The sequence below is a fragment of the Cricetulus griseus genome, chromosome 3 (genome assembly GCF_003668045.3).
Source record: "Cricetulus griseus strain 17A/GY chromosome 3, alternate assembly CriGri-PICRH-1.0, whole genome shotgun sequence".
Classification (NCBI taxonomy): domain Eukaryota; kingdom Metazoa; phylum Chordata; class Mammalia; order Rodentia; family Cricetidae; genus Cricetulus; species Cricetulus griseus.
The window spans coordinates 96,214,012-96,239,184 of NC_048596.1; the positions used below are offsets into that span (position 1 = coordinate 96,214,012).

The 25,173-nt window shown below is 36.5% G+C and overlaps 2 protein-coding genes across 2 annotated transcripts; one reads left to right on the plus strand and one right to left on the minus strand.

The window, feature by feature from the left end:
* Window positions 1–607: 607 nt before the first annotated feature.
* LOC100764417 (olfactory receptor 52J3-like) lies at window positions 608–1,555 on the minus strand. The gene has a single exon (XM_027407992.1). It carries the CDS (start codon window positions 1,544–1,546, stop codon window positions 608–610), a length of 939 nt encoding a protein of 312 aa, XP_027263793.1. The 5' UTR covers window positions 1,547–1,555.
* A 20,917-nt stretch (window positions 1,556–22,472) lies between these two features.
* Window positions 22,473–23,426, plus strand: LOC100764117 (olfactory receptor 52D1). The gene has a single exon (XM_027407507.1). The coding sequence runs from the start codon at window positions 22,482–22,484 to the stop codon at window positions 23,424–23,426; it is 945 nt and encodes a 314-aa protein (XP_027263308.1). The 5' UTR covers window positions 22,473–22,481.
* The last annotated feature ends 1,747 nt before the right edge of the window (window positions 23,427–25,173 follow it).

Here is a 25,173-nt window from a genome sequence, read left to right on the forward strand (position 1 = left end):
AATTATGCTTAGACTAAGGAGCTAATTCAGGATAGTCAATGATACATTGCTAGTGGCTTTGTGGAAAATGTTCTTGAAATTAAGAGTTTGCTTTGCTTATTACTATACTGAGTCTCATGCATTTGGCTAACTATTCAAGTTTAAGCTACCAATTTAGCTGTAGTTGTTTTGAACCCAAGATGTGGCTTTAGAGGAATATACAGTTACACAATCTTAACAGAGGCAAATAGTTTAAATTATTTTGGCTCTTAGTTTATCTTTCAAAGTTAGGATGTTTCAAGATATACAATGACACAATATTAATGCAAATCAAAGATCGTTACAAGCATGCATGAGTGGAAGAAAATAGGAAAGGAATTCAGAGCTCTCTTGAGTCCGTACAAGAAATTTCCACAAATTCTTTTGTCCAAAAATAGTCTGTCCAGACTAGTGTAACAGTCTGTCAACTTGGAGATATGATGAAGTTTCCGTAGGACTGTGTTATTAATCCACAGGCTGAGCAAACCAACTAGTCTTACAAACTGGTAGCCCACAACAAGGCATAGGAACTATCCACAAAGACAAGAACATGAGTCTTCAGAGATGGATCAAAGAATATGAGAGATTCTTACCTTTTAGTAAATACATGGACAACTCGATCTCTTATCTGCTTTGTTCTCACACCATAAATGATGGGATTAAGTGAGGGAGGAATGGCCAAATAGAGGTTAGCAACAAGAATGTGAATGTAGTGTGGTATGTTGTGTCCAAATCGATGAGTGAGGAAAGAGAAGACTGATGGGATATAAAAAACACAGAGAACAGCAACGTGGGAACCACATGTGCTCAGGGCTTTTAATCGTGCATGCTGAGATGGGAGTCTGAACACAGCACGGAGAATGTATCCATATGAGATGCCAATAAGGACAAGGTTCAAAAGAAATAAAGAAACCACAAAAAGGCCATACACTGCATTGATATGGATGTTTCCACAGGACAATTTTGCAATGCCCATGTGTTCACAGTAGGAATGTGCAATTATTATATGAGCTTCACAAAATGGTAGGCGGTAAATGAGATAGATCATTGGACATATTAACAAGGCTGGACGGATTACAACACATATGCTGATGCCCAGCAGCACCCTAGATGTCAAAATGGTTGTGTAGTGGAGTGGAACAGAGATGGCTATATAACGATCAAAAGCCATGGCCATGAGAACCTCAGCCTCCATGCCAGTGAAGGCATGGATCAAAAACATCTGAGCTACACAGCTACCAAAGTATATTTCATGGGCATCAAACCAGAATATGCCAAGCATACGGGGCACAGAGGCTGTAGACAGGATCAGATCAACTGAAGAAAGGATAGCAAGAAAGTAGAACATGGGCTCTCGGAGAGAACGGTCTGTCTTGATAACTACCAGAATGGTGGTATTTCCCATTAGGGCCACAAGATAAATACAGCAGAAAGGCAGGGAGATCCAGGAATGGATATCCTCCAGACCTGGGATCCCAATGAGGAAAAATATGACTGGGTGAGTAACACTCCGATTGTGGTTTGCCATGTTACACTTGCCAGAAGAGGTGAAGCTCTTCCACCTGTTTGGAAAAAATGAGGGAAATATATGCATACACACACACACACACACACACACACACACACACACACACACACACACACACACGCACGCACATGCACACACACGCACACACACAAATGAGAGAGAGTGAGAAAGTGAGAGACAGAGAGAGAATAGAGAGAGGGAGACAGAGACAGGCACAGATACACACAGACAGAGATATTACTCAAAATAACAAGAGTTTAATAAGGGGGCAGAGATGGACAGGTCAGGTTAGTGCAATTGTTAACAACATATACAGGGTTGAATTCACTTTTACTATGTTATATAGCCTGTTGTAGCAGATTGTGTGCTCACTCACCTCTTTAGACATTTGAATAATTCTTACCATGTTCATACTTCAGGTTTTCAATTACCTCTCAGCGTAGGCACCATGACAAACTCAATACAGATCTGTAATAATTAGAACTCTCTTCTTCCTTTGAAAAAATTTACAGAACATGCTTTGATAACTGGAATCCTCTCTGCTGCAGGATTTAGTATAGGGAAAGAGAATACACTACAGAGGAAGTAGCAAATGCAGTAAGCAAAATATAGTGAAAATCAATCATGAATTCAGGCATGTTAAGCTTCAGAATATAAATTCTGGCTTATCTGTATGGACCATTATTTCAACACATGGATGAAGACAGATCTTAGCCTATACTTCTCATATGTCTTTCTAAGTACTGTCTGATCTACTCACTAGACATCAGCAGCAGATTCATTGTGGTCTTCTGCAAAGCCTCCAACAGTCTAGTACTTAAACTCCTTTCTGAGAAGTACACAAAATATGAATTTATGTTGTATTTCAAAACATTCTAAAGATTTTTCTAAAAATGCATCCCATTTTAACCTCAAACTGAGACTTAGCTCTGGGAGAAAATCCTCAGAGACAGATTATGCAACACTAGATCCTGCTCTGGTAACAGAACAATGACAAAAAAAAAAAAAAAAAAAAAAGAATCTTTGAAGCTTATTTTCTTATCTGTATCATAAAGGGTATTCCCTATCATAAAATAGTAATAATAAATTGAGATAAAACAAGCAATGATGATAAAATGGTAATTTATATCTATGAAATTGGTGTTGGGGTGTATTTGTGTGTGTGTGTTTGTGTGTGTGTGTGTTTATACGTGCACAGATATGGAATTCAGGATTTACCAGATAATCACATTATATATTACAATTTTGCTCCAGAAGAATATAGAAATTAAATTCCAAGACTTGGGTATCTTACTGAACCCAGATGACTACAGTAGAAATTCCATAGCATGCTTCTCCATAAAATTACTGTAACTGTACTTGTCTTTGTTAGTTTACACTCATAAACATATTTAACATCTTTTAGCTAATAATTAAACACAATTTCAACCAGTTGACTTAAAAGATAAGATTTGCTACTTGTTCTACACACTGATCCATTCTTTCTGTGCTACATTCAGATTCTCTACACAGCCAGATCTCACAGTTTTCTCTAAGGTCTAGCCCACTGAATCTCCTCCATAGCCCTCCACACCCATGCACCTCCACAACCTACCAGATTTAGACTAGTTCCTACATCTAGTGTCCTGTACTAGTCTAACCACCATTGAATACACTGTACCCCATTACTAGGTTTCAGTCAAGATACTTCCTGGCAACCCGAAAAAGGACAGGGGACAGGCCCTTTCCAAGTCTCATCCAATCTTTCTACAACACCAAAACCTATGCTACAGATTTTGACCAGGAAACACATACTGCACACCAATCCTCTCTGTCCATCTGCCCTCATTCCACACAAGCCATGCCCAACATCTAGACCTACCCTAACTGGACATTCTCTCTTCCTCAACCTACCCTGTATATATCAGATTTAGAATTAATAAGAGAAATCACATGCTCAGATATGATTGTAAGATTACAATGTGAAATGTCAAGCCAGTAACTTCTATTCAAAAATCAACCAGTCCTATAGAAATGTTTACAAATGAGAATTACCTGGATGAATCCCAGGATACAGAATGTAAAAATAAGGAAAATCATGAACTTCATCAAAGAATTCAAGGATATCAAAGAAGATGCAAAGAAACAGGTCAATGAAATTAAGGAGAGCGAACATTAAAAGAATAAATTCCTGAGAGATACCCAGGAAAAAATAAACAGGAGGCTGGTGAAAATGCCAAAGATAATCCTGGACTTCAGAATGAAATTCAGTAAGGTGATAGAAACAATGAAGGTGACTTTAGTTGAAATAAAGATGGACTTGAAAAACTCAAAACTTCAACTAGAAAACTCAAAGGGAAAAATTACAATTAATCAAGCAGAATATAGAATATCAGGTTCAAAAATAGAGACTTGAAACCCAATAAACAAGGAACATGAAAAAATTTAAATACCTGATAGACTATGCAGGAAATATAAGACACTACCATAGAACCAAACCTTTAATAGTCATAGGTGAGAGAAAAGAATCTTAAAGTCAATGCCTTATACCAGATTCGCAACAAGATCATAGAAGTAAATTTCCCTAAACTAAGGAATGGCATGCCTAATATATACACAGAGAATCACACTGGACACTAAATAATCATGATCAGGAATATAAATACCCCATGACATATTATAGTTAAAACACTAAGTATATAGAACTATGAGAGAAAAACAGCTGGTTTCTCAATGTAAATATTGAAAGTCAAAATAGCCCAAAGAAGTACATTCCAAGTCCTAAAGAGTACAAAGATCAACCTAGGATAATTTATCAAACAAAACTATCTGATTTGTATATATGCCTCCAATAAACCAACCCTCAAGAAAATACAGAAAGTACTATTATTCTATTATCTCAGAACAAAAAGATGAATGAGCATGGTAGAGAGACTGTGGAAATAAATATGAGACATTAATTATTACAAAAACACCACCACATGATCACCTGAATAACATTTACATTTTAGTAATAACTCTAAATATAAATTCCACAATTCTCTCATCAAAAGCACTTTATGAATTGATAAAGAAACAAAATTCTTCCAAGAGGTGGTAGTGCACACCTTTAAGGAAGCAGAGGCAGGCAGATAGATCTCTGTGAGTTAAATGCCAGCCTGGCATACAGAATGAGTTCCAGCATAGCCACAGCTACACAGAGAAACCTTGTATTGATCCTCCACCAAAAAGGAACAAAATCTTTTTGGCTGTTGTCTATGAGAAACACGTTAGCTTTTTTTGTTTTCAACCTTTCAGTAGCCTCTATTTCATAGTATTTAAGCAGGAAAATTGTCATAGTATATCTCTTTTAATAAGTGCATTATTCATAGAAAAATCTAAAATGTGGTAATGAGGAAAGTAAGAAAAAACAGATGCTAAATATTGTATCAAAATAAAAAGTCAGTGCAGGGAAGTCTAAGAAGTGGACTGCCAATTGTCACTCTTTGAATTGGCTAATGTATTATTTAAAAAAGAAGTAGAAACAAACACAAACAAAAATAATTGGAAACCAAAACAACAGATAAAAGACCAATTAGACAAAAAAGCACAGTGAAATAAAACGTCCACAAATCACCATTCAGTTCATTTTGTATAAATACATTATATTATGAAATAAAATAACTGAGACAGTAGGAAATGGCTTTTGTGAAATCTCCTGAGATAACTTGTAGAAATAAGAAGCCTAAATAATGACAAGAATTAACTAATCACTATGGATTTGTTCTAGGAGCAGCTTCAGGAGCAGCAAGTTATCTAGACATACTAGTATCTCTGTTCAAAGACATTTTCACTTTTTTATATTCCCATTTTTATTGAAAATCTATTCTTTTCTCATACAATATATCCTGATTACAGTTTCCCCTCCCTCTGCTCCTCCTAGTTTCTCCCCACCACCCATCTCATTCAGATTCATTCCTTTTCTTTCGCTTATTAGAAAAGAATAGGCTTCTATAAAGTAAAATAAAAAATATAACAAAGTAAAGTAAAATAAGATAAAACAAAAATTGTTACATCAAAGCTGGACAAGGCAAATCATCAAAAGGAAAAGAAACCCAAGAGAAGGCACAAGAATCAGAGACTCACTCATTTATATATTTAGTAGTGCCATGAACATTCTAAACTGACAGCTGTAATATACACTCAGAGGACCAAGTACAGACCCATATATTCCCTGTTTCCTTCTTCAGACTCTGTGACTTCATGTGATCTTTGCTTGGGAGATTTAGAGGGATGTGTTCTCCTGGAGTCTTATATCGATCCCCATTCCCTCTTAGACTCTTTCTGTTTCCTATTCACAGGGTTACCTGAGCTCTGAATGATTTGATTTAGTAGGGAACTGTGTATTCATGGTTTCTCTCTGTCCCTCTCAATCTCTTTCTGTCTCTGCTTATCTGTCTGTCTGTATGCATGCCCCCCTTCTCTGCATAATATTTGGCAATGAGTCTCTAAATTTGTTCCCATGTGCTGCAGGAAGGAGGAAGCTTCTCTGATGATGGCTGAATAAGGCATGAGTATAGCAGTTATCATTAGGTGTCATTTTATCTTTTTCTTTTAATTTTCAGACCACTACATTTTTTAGACCATGCATAATGTCTTTGTAGAATTTGGTTTATCCTAGGTATCTGGACTATCTAGTCTCTGGTTATTGGTTACACAAACTTTGTCAAGTATGGGTTCCATGTCCAGGAGTGGGCCATAACTCAAATAAGATATTGGTTGGTTATTCCCTCAAGTTTTGTGAAACTATTCTTTTACAGATAGGACAGATTGTACATCAAAGGTTTTGTGGCTGTTTTGGTTTATATATTTTTCTTTTGGTGGGCTACAAGTACCTTCTTATACCAAAACTCTAGAAAACAGGGGTGAAGGTTCTGTGTAGGCACCAAAGCCTTCTCCATGTCCAATGAGTTGTATAGGCATTGCCATCACCAGTGTGACCTTGCCTTCAGTTTGGGAGGAGCAATAGAGTGGACTGGCCACAAACTGGATTATTTAGGGATTTCCATGGTACCTCTTTGGTCAATAACTCTATTGGTATAACCCAGTACTAGAACTAGAAGTTTTGTTTGGTGAATGAAGACAGCCAACCGGGATTCCTGCACATTATTTGGAGAGTTCATTACACTTGCCCTCATATATTTTAGTAAGTTTTCACTGCCCTTGCTTTCCTTATGACCTCATAAATTGCCCCCCCAATACTAGCTGCTTCTTCTGCAACACCTCCATCAACCTCTTCTCACCTCTTCCCAACCTGATTTTTCTGTTCCTATCACCCCCGCATCAGCAACTCCTAGTTCACCCATAAAATCCATTCCATCCCAAGGAGATTTATGTATCCCTTTCTGTATATCTAATATCACTAAGTCTACAGATTATAACTTTGTCATCATTTGTTCAATATCCACATATGTCTAATATCCACATAAATAAATGTATACCATATTTATTTTTGGAGGTCTGTGTTACCTCTCTCAAGTTGATTTTTTTCTAGTTCCATCCATTTGTTTGAAAATTTCATGGTGTCTTTTTTATTATTTTTATTTTTATTAGTTTAAATTGGGAACAAGCTTGCTTCACATGTCAATCCCTTCTCCCTCTCCCTCCCCTTCCCCCAGGCCCCCACAAGCTCCCCACCCCCTCTGCTCCCCAGGGAGGGTAGGGTCCTCCACAGGGGCTCCCCAAAGTCCACCACATCATCTGGGCCAGACCTAGGCCCTCCCCCCTGTTTCTAGGCCTAGAGAGCATCCTTGCACAGAGGATGGGCTCTCAAAGTCCCTTCTTACACCAGGGAAAAATACCGATCCACTACCAGGGGACCCATAGAGTGCTGAGGCCTCTTCATTAACATTCAGGGGTCTGGATCAGTCTCTTGCTGGCCTCCAGACAGAAGTATGGGGTCCATGTGCCCCCCTTGTTCAGGCCAGCTATTTCTGTGGAATACAGCAGCCTGGTGCCAACCCCTTTGATCTTCATTCCTTGCTATCTGCAACTGGGTTCCAGAGATCAGTTCAGTGTATACCTGTGTGTGTCTACCTCTGCTTCCATCAGTCACTGGATGAGGGCTCTAGGATGGCATAAAAAGTAGTCATCAGTCTCATTATAGGGGAAGGGCATTTAGGGTAGCCTCTCCACCATTGCCTAGATTGTCGGTTCGTGTCATCCTTGTAGATCTCTGGAAATCTCCCTAGTGCCAGATCTCTCCTTGGACCTATAATGGCTCCCTCTGGTATAGTGTCTCTCATCCTGCTCTCCTCTGTTCTTCCCCTAACTCAAACTTTCTGCTCCTCCATTTCTCTTCTCCCCTCTTCTTCTCCTCTCATTCTGTCAGCTCCCTCTCCCCTACCTTCATGCTCCCAATTAGCTCAGGATATCTGGCCCCTTCACATTCTCAGGGACCATCCATTTTTCTCTTAGAGTCCTTCTTGTTTCCTAGTTCCTTTGGTGAAGAGGATTGTAGGCTGGTAATCCTTTGCTCTATATCTAAAATTCAAATATGAGTGATTACATGCCATGTTTGTCTTGTTGTTACTGGGTTACCTCACTTAGAATGGTTTTATCTGTTTCCATCAATTTGCCTTCGAATTTCAAGATTCCATTGTTTTTTTCCGCTGAGTAGTACTTCACTGTGTAAATATACCACATTTTCTCTATGCATTCTTCAGTTGAGGGGCATCTAAGTTGCTTCTAGGTTCTGGCTATTACAAACAATGCTGCTATGAACATGTTTGAACATATGTCCTTGTTGTATGAGTGTACTTCTTTTGGGTATATGCCCAAGAGAGGAATTGCTGGATCTTGAGGTAGACTGAATCCCATTTTCCAGAGCAACCGCCATACTGATTTCCAAAGTGGTCTTACAAGTTTGCACTTCCACCAGCAATAGAGGAGTGTTCCTTTTTCTCCACATCTTCTCCACCATAAACTGTCATTGGTGTTTTTGATTTTAGCCATTCTGGCCGTTGTAAGATGGTATCTCAGAGTGGTTTTGAGTTGCATTTCTCTGATGGCCAAGCATTTTGACCACTTTCTTAAGAGTCTTTCATCCATTTTAGATTCTGCTGTTGAGAATTCTCTATTTAGTTCTGCACCCCACCTTTTAATTTCACTGATTTGTGTTTTGGTGGCTAGCTTCTTGAGTTAAATGTATATTTTTGAAATCAGCCCTCTGTCAGATTTGAGGTTGGTGAAGATCTTTTCCCATTCTGTGGGCTGTCGTTTTGTCTTCCTGAATGTGTCCTTTGCCTTACAGAAGCTTCTCAGTTTTAGTAGGTCCCATTTATTGATTATAGATCTCAGTGTCTGTACTACTGGTGTAATGTTCACAAAGCAGTCTCCTGTACCAATTCATTCAAGTATATCCCCCACTTTCTCTTCTAGATGATTCAGGGTGGCTGGATTTATGGTGAGATCTTTGATCCATCTGGACTTAAGTTTTGTGCATGGTGATAGATATGGATCTATCTGCAATAATCTGCATGTCCGAATCCAGTTGTGCCAGCACCATTTGTTGAAGATGCTATCTTTTTTTATTGTATACGTTTAGCTTCTTTGTCAAACATCAGGTGTTCATAGGTCTGTGGGTTAATATCAGGGTTTTCAATTAGATTCCATTGGTCTATCTGTCTATTTTTGTGCCAATACCAAGCTTTTTTCAGGACTATGGCTCTATAATAGAGCTTGAAGTCAGGGATGGTGATGCCTCCAGAAGTTTATTGTAGAGAGTTGTTTTGGCTATCCTGGGTTCTTTGTTTTTCCATATAAAAATTGAGTATTGTTCTTTCAAGGTCTATGAAGAACTGTGTTGAGATTTTGATGGGGATTGTGTTGAATCTATAGATTGCTTTTGGCAAGATTGCCATTTTTACTATGTGGATCCTACCTATCCAAGAGTATGGGGGATCTTTCCATTTTCTGGTATATTCTTTAATTTCTTTCTTTAAAGACTCAAAGTTCTTACTGTACATATCTTTCACTTTTTTTGGTTAGTGTTACCCCAAGATATTTTATGTTGTTTGTGGATATTGTGAAGATGATTTTTCTCTGATTTCTTTCTCATTGCATTTATCATCTGTATATAGTAGGGCTACTGGTTTTTTTTTTTTTTGTTAATCTTGTATCCTTCCAATTTGCTGAAGGTGTTTATCAGCTGTAGCAGTTCCCTGGTAGAGTTTTGGGGTCACTTATGTAAACTATCATATCATCTGCAAATAGTGAAATTTTGACTTCTTCCCTTCCTATTTGTATCCCCTTGGTCTCCTTTTCTTGTCTTATTGTTCTAGCTAGAACTTCAAGTACAGTATTGAAGAGATATGGAGAGAATGGACAACCTTGTCTTGTTCCTGATTTTACAGAAATAGCCTTGAGTTTCTCTCCACTCAGTTCAATGTTGGCTGTTGGTTTGGTGTATATTGCTTTAATCAAGTTTAGGTATGTTTCTGTTATTCCTGATCTCCCCAAGACCTTTATCATGCAGTGATGTTGTATTTTGTTGAAGGCTTTTTCAGCATCTAGCAGGATGATCATGTGGAATTTCTTTTCCAGTTTGTTTATATGGTGGATTACATTGATAGATTTTCATATGTTAAACCATCCCTGCATACCTGGAATAAAGCCAAGTTGATCGTAGTGGATGATTGCTCTGATGTGTTTTTGGATTCGATTTGCCAGTATTTTGTTGAATTTTTTTGCATCCATGTTCATGAGGGATATTGGTCTGCAATTCTCTCTCTTTTTTTTGTTTTTTCTTTGTCTGGCTTGGATACCAAGGTAATTGTAGCCTCATAGAAAGAGTTTGGCAATGTCCCTTCTGCTGCTATTGTGTGGAACAATTTGAGGAGTACTGGTATTAGCTCTCCTTTGAATTTCTGGTAGAATCCTGCAGTGAATCCACCTGGGCTTGGGCTTTTTTGGTTGGGAGACTTTTGATGACTGCTTCTATTTCATTCAGGCTTATAGGTCTGTTTAACATGCTTATCTGTTCTTGATTTAATTTTGGTAAGTGATAGCTATCCAGAAAATTGTCTATTTCCTTTAGATTTTTGAATTTGGGGGAGTACAGTTTTTCAAAGTATGACCTGATTATTATCTGGATTTCTTCAGTGTCCCTTGTTATGTCCCCCTTTTCATTTCTGATTTTGTTAATTAGCATACTATCTCTCTGCCTTTTGGCTAGCTTGGATAAAGGTTTGTCTATCTTGTTAACTTTCTCATTGAAACAACTCTTTGTTTCATTGAGTCTTTGTAGTGTTTTCCTAGTTTCTACTTTATTGACTTCAGCCGTCAGGTGATTATTTCCTATCATCTACTCCTCCAGGTAATGTTTGCTTCCTTTTGTTCTAGAGCTTTCAGTTGTGCTGTTAATTCTCTAGTGTGACTATTCTCCAGTTTCTTCATGTGGGCATTTAGTTCTATGAACTTTCCTCTTACCACTGCTTTCAAATTGTCCCATAGGTTTGGGTTTGTTGTTTCTTCATTCTCATTGAATTCTAGGAAATCTTTAATTTCTTTTTTTTTTACTTCTTCCTTGACCCAGGAATGGTGCAATTGTGCATTATTCAATTTCCATGATTTTGTAGGGTTTCTGCAATTTGTGTTGGTGTTGATTTCTAACTTTAAAGCATGGTGGTCTGATAAGATACAGGGGTTTATTCCAATTTTTTTGTATCTGTTTAGGTTTGCTAAGTTGCTGAGTATGTGGTCAATTTTAGAGAAGGTTCCATGTGGCTCTGAGAAGAAGGTATATTCTTTTGTGTTCAGATGGAATGTTCTATAGATATCTGTTAAACCCAATTGGGTAATATCATCTGTTAGTTCTTTTGTTTCTTTGTTAAGTTTCTGTCTGGTGGTCCTGTCTAGTGGTGACATCAGAGTGTTGAAGTCTCCTACTATAAATGTGTGAGGTTTTATGTGTGATTTGAGCTTTAGTAATGTTTCTTTTACAAATGTAGGTGCCTTTGTATTTGGGGCATAGATGTTCAGGATTGAGACTTCATCTCGTTGGACTTTTCTTGTGATAAGTATGAAATGCCATTCTTCATCTCTTTTGATTGATTTTAGTTTGAAGTCTAATTTGTTAGATAGTAGGATTGCTATACCAGCTAGCTTTTTGGATCAATTTGATTTGAAAGTCTTTTCCCAACCCTTTATTCTGAGGTACTGTCTGTCTTTGAAGTTGAGTTGTGTTCTTATATGCAGCAGAAGGATGGATTCTGTCTTTGTATCCATTCTGTTACCCTGTATCTTTTTATAGGCAATGTAAGACCATTGACATTGAGGGATATTAATGACCATTGATTGTTGATTCTTGTTTGTTTGGGATTTGTTGGTGGTGGTGTTATTGTGTGTAGATTTCCCCACTTTTTTGGTGTTTGGTAAAGTGGGATTATATATTGCCGATGGTTTTTTTGAGCGTAGTTATCTTCATTACATTGGACTTTTCCTTCCATTAATTTCTGTAGGGCTGGATTTGTGGATATGTATTGCTAAAATCTGGTTTTGTCATGGGATATCTTCTTTTCTCCATCTATAGTGATTGAAAGCCTTGCTGGGTACAGTAGTTTGGGTTGGCATTCATGTTTCCTTAGTGTTTGTAGGGCATCTATCCAGGACTTTCTGGCTCTCAAAGTTTTCATTGAGAAGTCAGGTGTGATTCTGTTAGGTCTGCCTTTATATGTTACTTGACCTTTTTTCCTTTGCTGCTCTTAATATTTTCTCTTTATTCTGTAAGTTTGGTGTTTTGATTATTATGTGTCAAGGGGACTTCTTTTTGTGGTCCAGTCTGTTTGGTGTTCTGTAAGCTTCTTGTACTTTCATAGGCATATCCTTCTGTGGGTTGGGGAAGTTTTCTTCTATGATTTTGTTGACTATGTTTTCTGTACCTTTGAGCTGTATTTCTTCACCTTCTTCTATACCTAGTATTCTTAGGTTCGGCCTTTTCAAGGTATTCCATATTTCCTGGATATTTTGTGTTAAGGATTTGTTGTACTTGAGATTTTCTTTCGTCAATGTCTATATATCCTCCAGTGAGTCTTTAACAACTGAGATTCTCTCTTCTATCTCTTGTATTCTTTGGTTATACTCACATCCTTAGTTCTTGATCATTTATCCAGCCTATCTACTTCCAGCATCCCTTAATTCTGTGTTTTCTTTATTGTTTATATTTCAGCTTTCATGCCTTGAACTGTTTCGAGTGCTTCCTTCACTTGCTTGGTTGTTTTTTCTTGGCTTTCTTTACATTCTTTAAGAGAATTACTTATTTCTTGAATTTTTTTTTTATTTCTTTCAGAGGTTTTCTTGTTTCCTCTTTAAGGGTCTGGAACATCTTCATAAAGTAGATTTTTAGATTTGTCTCTCCTTCTTCCTCTGTGTTGTGCTTTTCAGATCTTTCTAGTGTGATGTCCCTAGATGGTGGTGGTGTCATATTGGTCTTTCGATTGTTGAGTGTGTTCTTATTTTGTCTTCTTCCCATCTCTTCTTCCAGTGTTTGCAGGTGGGATCTCTCTATCTCCTCTTCTCACCCGGTGGTGTGTGTGGGCCAAGACCTTAGATGTCTGCTGCTCTGGATGGTCTTGCCTCTCCTGGTAATCTCCTCACTCAGGAGAGGTCAGGCCAGTGGAGGGGGAAGGAAGAGTGAATTGTTTCCAGACTCAGGGTGGTTCTCCCTCAGGAGAGTTCGGGTTGGCAGAGGGAGAAGGGAGAGTGAGGTGTTTCCAGATTCAGGGAGGTCCTCCCCATCTGGGCGGGTCAACTCTATGCAGGTGTAGGCCCAGAGAGATCCGGAGGTGATGGGGGTCTTGGGCAGGAGTAGGGAAAGAGCAGAGCGTACACTCACCTCAGGAGAGGTCGGGCCAGCCCATGATGTCAATTTTTTAGAACCATTAATACTCCAATGTGTAAATAAATGTACCACATTTTCTTTACTTTTTGTTGAGAAACATGTGGGTTGTTTTCATATTCCAGCTATTATGAATAGAGCTGCAAGGAACATGTTTTTTAAAAAGTGTTCCAAAAAATTATTTGTGTGGTAGTATGAATTGTCCTTTGGTTTTATGTCCAAGAGTGGTATAGCTGGATATTGAGGTAAATCAATTCCCATCTTCCTTAGAAATCACCATAATGACACCCATAATGGCTGTACAAATTTGTCCTGCCACCAACAATGCAGAAGTATTCACCTTATTCCACATTCTTGACAATTTGAATTGTCATTTCTTGTATTGGTCTTAGCTATCCAGACAGGTGCAAAATACAATTTCAAAGTGGTTTTCATTTGCATTTCCTTAATGGCTAAGGATATTGAACATGTCCTTAAGTGTTTCACGGTCAATTAAGTTTGCTCTATTGAGAATTTTTGTTTAGAATTGTACTCCATTTTTAATTGGATAATTTGGTTTTTGTGATATCTAGTTCCTTGAGTTCTTTATTCATGTAGATGTTGGTCTCTATCAAATATGAGCTTGGAGAAAAAATTTCTCATTCTATGTGTGTCTAGTATGTTCCAATGACAATTTATTTTCCTTACAGAGGCTTTTCAGTTTCTTGAGGTCCCATTTATTAATTGTTGATCATAGTTGATCATAGACCTGCCTGCACTAATGGTGTTCTGTTCAAAAAGGTTACTCCTGTTCCAAGGATTTCAAGGTGATTACCCAATTTCTCTTTCAGGTTCAATGTACTCAAGTCTTTGATCCATTTGAAGTTGTGTTTTGTGAAGGTTGATAAATACAGGTATATTTGCATTCCTCTACATAAAGACATCCTGTTTAACCAGCATCATTTGCTGAAGTGTTTCCCAGTGTGTATTTCTGACTTCATTTTCAATAATCAGGTTTCCATACATTTGTGGATTTATGTCTGGACCTTCCAATAAATTTCATACATCAACATGTCTGTTTTCATGCCAACATCATGCTGATTTTATTACCATAGCTTTGCAGTAAATCTTAAAATCAGAATGGTAAGATCTTTAGCAGTTCTTTTATTGTTCAGGATAGTTTGTGGTATCCTGATTTTTTAGTTTTTTCATATGAAGCTGAGATTTGTCTTCTCAAGGTCTGTAAAAATTGTGTTGGAATTTTGATGAGGATTGCATTAAATCTATACATTGCTTTGATCAGATGGGCATTTTTGCTATGTTAATCCTACATAGTATGGCCATTGGAAATATTTTCATCTTCTGATATGTTCTTCAATTTTTTCTATGAACACTTGAAGTTTTTATCACACCAGTCTTTGACTTGCTTGATTAGAATTACCCCAAGGTATAATATTTGAGGTAATTGTGAAAGGTGTTTCTTTCGTGATTTTCTTAGTCCATTTGCCATTTGTATGTAGGAGGGCTAATGGTTTTTTGTTATTTAAATTTGTATCCAGCTACTTTGTTATATGTGTTTATCAGATGTATGAGTTCCTCAATTGAATTTTTAGGGTCACTTATGTACACTGTCACATAACCTGAAATTAAAAATACATTGACTTCTTCCTTTCCAATTATATCACCTTATCACCTTCTGTTATTTTTGTCTAGCTAGAATTTCTATTACTAATTTTGAATAGGTATTGATAATAGGCAACCTTGTTTTCAGTGAGTGTAGTTAAAATCCTTATGTTGGAGATTTCCATCTATTGCCTACTCTAGGGGGAATCTGTGCATAAATATTGTTTAAATTTGGCTTTATCATGTAATACCTCATTGTCCTCATATATGAAAGGTTGAAAGTTTTGCTGGGTCTAGTGGTCTTGGCTGGCATCTGTGGTGTCTTAGAGTCTAGATATAAGTGTTAATTCTAATAAATCTTCCTTTATATGTTACTTGTTCTTTTTCCTTTGCAGCTTTTAATATCCACTGTTTGTTCTGTATGTTTTGTATTGATTATTAATACAAAGGGACACACTTTTCTGGCCCAATTTATTTGGTGTTCTGTATGCTTCTTGTGCTCTGATAAACATCTCCTTCTTAAGGTTAGGCAAATTTTCCTCTACAATTTTGTTAAAAATATGTTCAGTCCTGTTAGCTAGGTTACTTTACCTTCCTCTAATCCTATTATTCTTCTGTTTGATCTTTTCATAATTCCCAAGATTCCTTTGATGATTCTGTCAGAGCTTTTACATTTAACATTTCCTTTGACCAATGACACAGTTAATGATCTCTTTAAATGCTTCTATCATATCTTCAACCCTACCGTTCTCTTCTGTCTCTTGTATTCTGTTTCTAAAGCTTGCCACTGTAGTTCCTGTCAAATTCTTAATTTTGTTTCCTGTATTCCCTCTGTTTGGGTTTTCTTTATTGATTCTATTTGCATTTTCAGGTCTTGAATAGTTTTATTCATTTCCTTCCATTGTATGTTTGTGTTTTACTGAACTTCTTTAAGGTATTTATTCATTTCTTCTTTAAGACCTCTATCATCTTCAGACAGGCTGCTTTAAGGTTTTTTCCTTATGCCTTAGCTATATTGGAATATTCAGAGTTTACTTGCTAGGATTGCTGGTCTTTATTGGAGACATATTGCCTTAGCTGTAATTGTATTTTTGGGCTGGCATCTAGGCATCAGTGATTGGATGATTAAAGTTCTAGGTGCTAATTTCTAGTTTTGTCTTTTTTTGTGTGGATGTTGTGATCCTTGGTTTCTTTTTCCTCCCTGGATTTTAGGAGAGGGTGATAGCTTTGGGTTGTCTGGTAGCAAATTTTCTGTGTATCTTATATGTGTTGTCATTGAAGGCTTCAAGTTAAGTGTGTGGATGTGTATTTGAAGCTTATATTCAAGAAAGGGTACACTATGTATCTGAAAGGTTTCACAGGCAGCAGGAAAACAAAGTGTTCCAACAGGATCTGTTTATTTATTCTCCTTGTAATAGGGGTAGACAGTAAAGAGACGTCACCCCAGAAGCCCAGTATATGAGACAGGGGTGTTAGATAAGGATGTACAGAAGGAAAGCAGCCAATCTGCTTCCCTGGTAGGAGTAGCCTTTGGGTTAACAAGGGGTAACTGCTGGAGTTGGGTGCTGGGATAAAGCAACAAGTAGGGAGAAGGAAGTAAAGAGGGGAAGATCTGTGGAATCCATAGGAATGGTGGAGGCAGGCAGAGAGGGCTGCAGCAGGTGTCCTGTCTCAGAGCTAGGAATGAAAATATGTTTGATTCAGGAGGAATGGAGAGGTAAAGATCTGCAGTTAGGCTGCCTGCTTCCTGAACGAATAAGCCATAAACATATTTTGATCTGTAAATATATTTCAGAAAATAGAAACATTTTTAGCAAAGATAACATGAATAATGAGGCTATACGTTTATGCTATTTTATAGACTATTCCCTTATAACATGTAAGAAGAATGCAAGTTTCATAAGTAAATTATGTATGTATTATATTATATATGTATGTATGACATCAGAGTAGAAGCAGAGAAGTCCAGGAGGCAAATAATAGGAAAGGAAGTGAAAGAAGAAGACAGGGTGCTATCAGGGGACCATGTTCAATAATACACCATGAACACTTTATTTAAAAGAGACCTTCTGAGACTTAAGCAATCCTGCTGGGAATCAGGTTGTAGAGAGTTGAATTCTGCCTGAGCTCTAAGCTTCTGAATTCTGCTGTTACTGAAATGTTGGTTTTAAGTATCTATATGCAGCCTTCTAATATCAAATTTCAAACCTCCAGTGGGTTCTCTTTCTGAACCCATGGAGAAGTCATTCTCCTATCCTGCCAGTGGGAGTCAGAAGCAGATGGAAGATGTCCATAATGAGTTCAAACGGAAAAGCTATAAATCTTAAGAGAACAGGGCTTGTTCAAGGACTCACTTTGGTCCACACAGAATGCTAGTGAGGTAAGGACTGCACAGTAACTCTCATTATGCCATTCATGACCATCTGGCTGGAGGAAGGAGTGAAGGTTCTACTTAAACCAGTCAGTTACTTAAGCAACCTTGTGTAAAATTTCCTTGGGTTGATGAACCCCTTCGGGTTCATAGTTCCCATCCAGACTACATTAACCAAACAAGCAATGAAAGCTATTCTCTGAAATCCTTGATAGAAACTAAGAAGAAGCTACAACTTTTCCTAAGAATGAATAGTGGATGGCTTTTCTGTGTACTTCAGTATGCTAGACTGATGAAAGATGGCAATAAGCTATATCAGTGTACATACTGAGCAGACCTCACACATCTATCATGGTTAAGCAAGTTTTCCTCCCTTTCAACGAATTATGGCATCCATTGTATCATTTTTATTTGCTAATTCAGCTATACATTGTTTTAGGCATAATGGAGAGGTTGAACTTTTGTATATGTTTGTTTAAAAATTGCAGGTTTGCAACTTCATGGTGTAACAGCTTTGAAAAAGCTAGCTGCAATTACTTATTCTGAAGCTTATCAATAATACAATTGTCCTAGTTTTTTGTATTGACCAATATATGTTATCATTCATAAATGTCATTACCTAGAGTTATCTATGTCATCATTAGGATTAACAACCATTATATTTAAAACTAAGAAAAATAGGATAACAGACAAGAATCATCTAATAGATGCTCAATTCATATTGTTTTATATCATTCATGTTAAAAGGTATATCTGGGATTCAGGATTTGCCATCATCATAGATTTTATTCTTCTCCAAAAACATATCTAAATTTCTTCTATGTTACCAAGCTTTTCTATCAGGCAGTCAGAAAAAACAAACAATAAAGACATAGAGATCAACTTTGGTGCTGGAGAGATGGCTCAGCCATTAAAGGCTAGGCTCACAACAATAAACATAAGAAATCAACTTTGTTGGAGAACAATCCTTCAACATATCTTAAAATTAAGTTCTATAATCATAAAATTGTTAATGCAGTATAGTTTGAGGATTCCTTCTGGAGGTGCATGGTTTGTGATCATAAATATCTGCTTATCTTAGAATTATATTGAAGTTATGTATTCTCTCACTTTTCACTTTCTTTTTTCCCTATCATTTCATTATAAAATGGCAAAGGAATACTATCATTTTAACCAACAATAATCTCTAGTATATTAAGTGAGAAAGTGTTAACCAAATATAAATAAAAATTTAACAAAAAGTAGAATGCAGCAAAGTGCCATATCATAAGGACACCAGGAACAAGTTTCAATGACAATTCAAGAAAGCTAGAAAAATAATGCAAAGGTGATATGGGAATATCACCTTTCAGCTCTGCTGAAAAGCTATTAAACTGTTTCTTGTACAGGTAATCCCACCAAGGACAATGGCATGTGGCCATTGATTTCATAGATAGAAAACTAGACCATTATTTATACAAAGAGGAGGAAAGCAATATATTTCAAATAATAGCTTAGTATCTTAACATTTTGAAAAACAAGAGAAAACCCATTTTATAATACTGCCTTGTGTTATGGTTTCTTTCTGATGAATACAAACATGAGTTTTCATTGTTTACTTTTGTATTGTAACACTATATTCCCTTTCATCCATCACCCACTTTGGAGTCCCAAGTTGGATGCATACCCATATAGATTATGTTTCATTGTTTATAATGTGCTCAGTATCAACTTACTATTATCATATGCATTTATCCATACATGTTAAAGTTTTATGTGAATACCCTAATAACAGTGGAATATGAATGTTCACTTTACATGTTTATATTAATTTATAGAAGTATGCCATAGTATATAATGCTAAGTAAATAATATAAAAGCTGTAATTATATCTAGTTATCTTGTAGTTGAATATTTTGAATAATTCAGCATCATTTATTACAGAGAGTTATAATAATGACTTACTGCTTATATTTTATGTGTACATATATAAATGATAGATTTCCAATTCATTAGGTTACTGTCAAATTATTATTTTAATAATAGTTATCTTATTATTTTCATTTAAAAGTTATATCAGTTTTTTAAACATTTAAGTCCTAAACTCATATTTATCATAAAATCTCATGTTTTCTTAACTGTGTTTAGTATTGATCTTGACATTTGTGATTTATATTATTTTATTTTTACTTTAATGATTGAAGTTAGAGTGCAGCACATTTCAAGTATAGTTATGTCACATTTACAGTCACTACATTGTGAATTTTTCCTCCATAACCTACCTCTACTTTCTCCTGAAAAAAATATTTACTCTTTATAAGGGTAACAACAAATTGCAAAGAAGACATTTTAAATATATCCTCTGTGTGTGTGTGTGTGTGTGTGTGTGTGTGTGATGTTTTTTCTTATTTTTAATTCTCTCCATGTTTGTTTGGGTACCTGTTTCTTTACAAAAAGATACAAAAAATGCCCAGGGAGTAGAGTTGGTGAAATAGAAGGATGGGAGAAGTTTGAGGAGAAGAACTCTTGATCAGAAAATAGGATTTTGTAAATAAAAAAGAATATTTAAAACACCCAAATATAGAATTATATATACAAGACTTAATTTTAATAAAAATTTAAAAGGTAAATAAAAATACATTGTTCTGAAAGTGCACACATGAACTTAACCATGTAGCAGTGGAACGCTAAGACTGAGGGAGTGTAGTCACACTGTGTCTGTTAGTTGTATTAAGTGTTCCTTATTCAGTGGGTGCATTGGAAAATGGCTTACTAGAAAGAAGGTTTTAGGTGTTAGATTCTCTTTTCTGTGACATTTCAAAATAGGTATGTAAATCATAATTCATCAATATTAGTGGAAGGGGTGCATCTTTATGCTGTACATAGATTGGAAATATCCTTTCTGTTGCTGGAAATACCATTACAGGACAACATAATCAGGGGATTTATCAGTGGGATTTGGCATGAGGACTCTGAAATCAGTGTCTGGAACTTGTTATCTACCAACTGTTTAAAATCTGTGCAACTGGCTTAATAATCACTCACAGATGACACTTCTACTTCATCGTGTATGAATTGTCCTCTGGAAAAATCTAACTCATTACTATGTACTGAAAAAACTTGAAAGTATTAGTTGTTATGTCATTGCATAACTTATAAATGATTGGTTTTTTTTGTTCAATATTTACTGTGATTTTCCAATACCATGCCCTAGACATCCTGAGGCTCTTCACATGCCTGTGCCCAGTTGTTCCAAGCTCCAAATATACATATCCCTCTGGTCTGTGCAAGTGAAACAGTGAACTAAGTAAACTCTTTGGACATGAAACTTCAAAAGCAGGTTAACGTGGTGATATATCATTTATAATCCAAATAGACCACTGGGGATCAGTTTGCAAAGCCAGCCACACTAGTTGGCTATAGAAACTAGGCAGTGGTGGCACACGACTTTGAACCCCGGGCTCTGGAAACAGGTACATGGATCTCTCTGAGCTCCAGGCCACCCTGACATACACTAGAGTGAAGAGTAACAGAGTTCAGGCCTTTGATCCTGGCGCTTGGAATCACATGCCTATAATCCCAGCACTAGGGAGGCAGAGATAGAGGATATGGCTGGGCAGAGAAAGGAATAAAATGATGAAAAGACAGGAATTCAGAGCCTTTTGCCTATGAGGATTTGCTGGGATGGGATTGTCGTTTCAGCTAGGTAGAGGTAAGATCTACTGACTTGGCTGCTTTGCTTCTGTGATCTAAAACTTGATATGATAGACTAAAAAGTAGATTATTGAATCTACTTCTAAAAAGTATAGACATGATGATTTTAAAAGGTAAATTATTGAATCTTCTTTTAAAAAGCTACTACTAATTTTAAATGTTTTACATTGGATTGGAATTCTGTATATAGTATACAAATACATATTGATACAAATTTTAGATTAATTTGTTAAGACATTATGCATATGTTTCTAATATTGTTCAAGTTATTGTACCTATGCAGCTCAATTATCAATGTAATGAAATTTCTAGTTCTTGGGAGTTATTATTACCAACTATATAAGATAATAAGGATATGTAGTGAGTAATTAGCATGGTAACAAATGATAAAGGTGAAAAGCTCAGATAATGGGAAAATCAGAATAACTTGGATAGATACATGTAGAATCTACTTAAAGGAGAGAATGTTGTCTAAATAATTTTTTATGTAAAAGAAATAATAGGAGCATAGACTACCAATTACAATTAAATTAATGCAATAATCACTGTGTATGATAAAGAGTAAGCATAAATTCTACAGTCAGTGAGGAACCAAGAACAATGCTGTGCCTTGCTCAATTCCTAACTCAGTCCTCATCACGGTCTTGACATCAATTTTAGTAGCAGTCAGGCAAAGTTTAATAAGTCTCTTACCAATCATTTCATAATATTTCAACATTTTGTAAATTATTAGTTTTATTGTCTCAAAGGCGTAAGTACTATGTCAGCTGGAATATAGCAAAATAATTACTAACATGTAAAAAGCTGTAAATTCTATGTGAAACATCTCCTTTCAACTCTCATGTAGCACTATAGTTGTCTAATGTTTATTCTTCCATATCTATGGTTCTCATGTATTCATTAATTTACAGTTGGTTTAAATTTTCTAAAAGGTAAAATGTTAATACAAAATAAAACATCAATGAAAATATAGAGATCAAGATACTGGAAAAGGATGTTAAGTTTGTTCACTGCATGGAAGATGCAAGAAGTAAATGCATCTCAGTCAAAAAGTGATATGACTTTTGCAGCTTTCACTACTAGTAAAACCTAAAACTGAATTTAAATGATGCTGTTTTCTAGACAGACTGACTATAACTTTAGTTGACTCCACTATATGATGAAATGATTTGTTTGTACATCTTTATAAGAATGTACTTCTTGCATCTTGACTTCCTACTTTTAAATATTTTATAGATTAATATTGATTCTTTTTCCTTTCTTTCTTTCTTTCTTTCTTTGTTTTTCTTTTAAGATAGACTTTCTCTGTGTAGCACTGGCTGTCCTGGAACTCATTCCATAGACCAGGCTGGTTTTGAGCTCAGCTCAGATTAATGTTTCTTTAAAGGCAAGACCACATGCATTTGACACGTACCATGGTATTACACAATAAAAGTAGTGTCTATCCCTCAACATTCATTCTCATTGGCATTCCTGGTTTGGAGGAGGCACACATGTGGATCTCCATACCCTTTTGCATAGGCTACATTTTGGCCCTGGTGGGAAACTCTTCTCTTCTGTTCATCATCAAGACAGACTCCAAACTTCATGAACCAGTGTACCTCTTCCTATGCATGTTAGCAGTGGCTGACCTTGTGGTTTGCACTACAGCTGTTCCTAAACTTCTCAGTCTCTTCTGGTTTCGTGATGGAGAGATTTCAATTGAAGCTTGTCTCACTCAAGTCTTCCTGATCCACTCTTGCTCAACCATGGAGTCTGGCTTCCTTGTAGGGATGGCTTTTGACCGTTATGTAGCCATATGTAAACCATTAAGACACTCAGCTATTTTGACAAACACTGTAACTGGGGCAATGGGCCTGGCTATTGTACTCCGGGGAGCAGCCTTCCTCAGTCTTCACCCTTTTTTGTTACGCTGGCTTCCCTATTGTAAGACTAATATAATCTCCCATACATACTGTGAGTTCATGGCCCTCATCAAGATTGCCTGTGCTGAGACAAGCATTCGCAAAGCATACAGCCTCATTGTTGCCTTCCTCACTGGAGGGGTGGACTTCATATTGATCATTTGTTCTTATGTCCTCATACTCAACACTGTTTTCCATCTTCCTTCCAAAGATGCCAGACTCAAGACTCTGGGCACATGTGGCTCACATGTTTGTATCATCTTAGTGTTCTATACACCTGCCTTCTTCTCCTTCCTCACCCATAGGTTTGGGCATAAAGTGGCTCCACACATACACATACTTGTTGCCAATATGTATCTTCTTGTGCCACCAGTGATGGATCCTATTATTTATGGTGTAAGAACCAAGAAGATAAGAGACAGGTTCCTTAAACTGTTCAGTTTTCAAAGAACTTGAACTTAGGTATTTTGTTATTGAGTAACACCAAAACAGAATTTATCCATTTGATTTGACTTGCCTTATATCATTATTAGGATTCTTTTCTAGGTTCGATGATTGTGTAGCTTTGCTGTAGTGATGTATCATTTATGGTTCATTAAAGCTTGCCCAAGGGTTCAGAATGCAAAGTTAGAAACAAGCCTTACAGCCAGACATTGGTGGTACACACCTTTAATCCCAGAAGTCATATTAGCTAGCCATAGAGCCAGACAGTGGTGGCATACATCTTTAATCCCAGCACTCAAGAGACAAGCTGATACATTTCTGTTAGTTAAAGGCTACACTGAGCTACACAAAACAGATACAGTCCTAAAGAGAAACAGCTATTACAAAGGTGATTTCAGCAGTGGGGATCACACTAGGATCCCAGCACTAGGGAAGTATAAAAGGAAGAATCAAAGGCTCTCTTGAGGGAGTTAGTCTCCAGCCATGCTGAGGACAGGACAGCCCTTTCAGCCTGAGGTAGTGGGAAGAGCTAGTGGCTAGTTGCTTTGCTTTTCTGATCTTCAGCTTGAAGCTTGAACCCCAATTTCTGTCTATAAGTTCTTATTATTTGTGTCACAATTTGCTATAAAGTAACCTATCCAAATGTTATTTATGCTTAAAGATCCCTAACTATATTTTCTGAGAATTTAAAGAACACTTTCAAAGTGAAATATAAGTATTCCAAAATGAGGTCTCATTGTCTTTATTTGAAAATGGGCTGTATCACCTTTATTAGTTTCTGTTTGTTTGTTTGTATGTTTGTTTATGGGTACTTTGCTGCCTGTAAATATGTGTAGTATCCTCATGCCAAATACTCACAGGGTCCAAAAGAGGGCATCAGATCTTCTGGAATGGAAATTATGTATAGAAGTGAGCTACTGTGTTGCTACTAGGAATCACACACAAGACTCCTTGCTGGAAGAACAGCCTTAACTTCTGAGTCATCCAGCACCAAGAGCCTCACTTTCTGATCTAACATGATCATTTGAATCAAATAACTGATATTGCCATGAAGTTTATTTAAATATTCAAGTTAACATAAATGTCTATGTATTAGCAATATAGAAAACATCAATCTAGATGTCTAAAGAAACAAATTTAAAATGCAAGAAACTATGCTAAAGTATGTTGTACTTACCTTCATTTAGGCATTTACAAGACATTTTAGTTTTCTAGAATGTATGATTTTTTTTCTATTTGTACCTACTTAACTGCCCCACCTCCATTTTATCAACAGATCCTTACCAGTTCACCTTAAATTCACTACTCTATCACAGGACAAGGATAATGTCCCCAAATTGTTAAATTATCACAAGATTGAGATCATATAGTTTATTTTCATAAAAGAATATCATTTCTGACTTTATGCCTACTAGCATGATCATTGTTTTTAATGGAACCATATATTTTATGTATTCTTTGTTTTTTTCCTTGACCTTTATTTTTTAACATATATAGTGATCTCTGTACATTTGTATCCAGGAGGGTGAAACCCCAGGAAAAATATTCATATATTACTTGTTATCACTTATTATGTACAAAATGTGCATTTTTCTTAGTGACCTCATGAATTATCATAAACAGTTTTGGGATTGCTGTAACCTTGAGTAGAAATAACCATCAAATTGTTTGTAGGTCACCATTTAAAAGATGCAATATACAGCAAAGAGAGATGACATGTGACATCAGTTATTGACCATTTATTATGACCACATTATCA

Excerpts from the sequence above, each read along its gene's own strand:
- LOC100764417 (XM_027407992.1), bottom strand. The coding sequence starts at position 1,546 with ATGGCAAACCACAATCGGAGTGTTACTCACCCAGTCATATTTTTCCTC.
- LOC100764117 (XM_027407507.1), top strand. The coding sequence starts at position 22,482 with ATGGTATTACACAATAAAAGTAGTGTCTATCCCTCAACATTCATTCTC.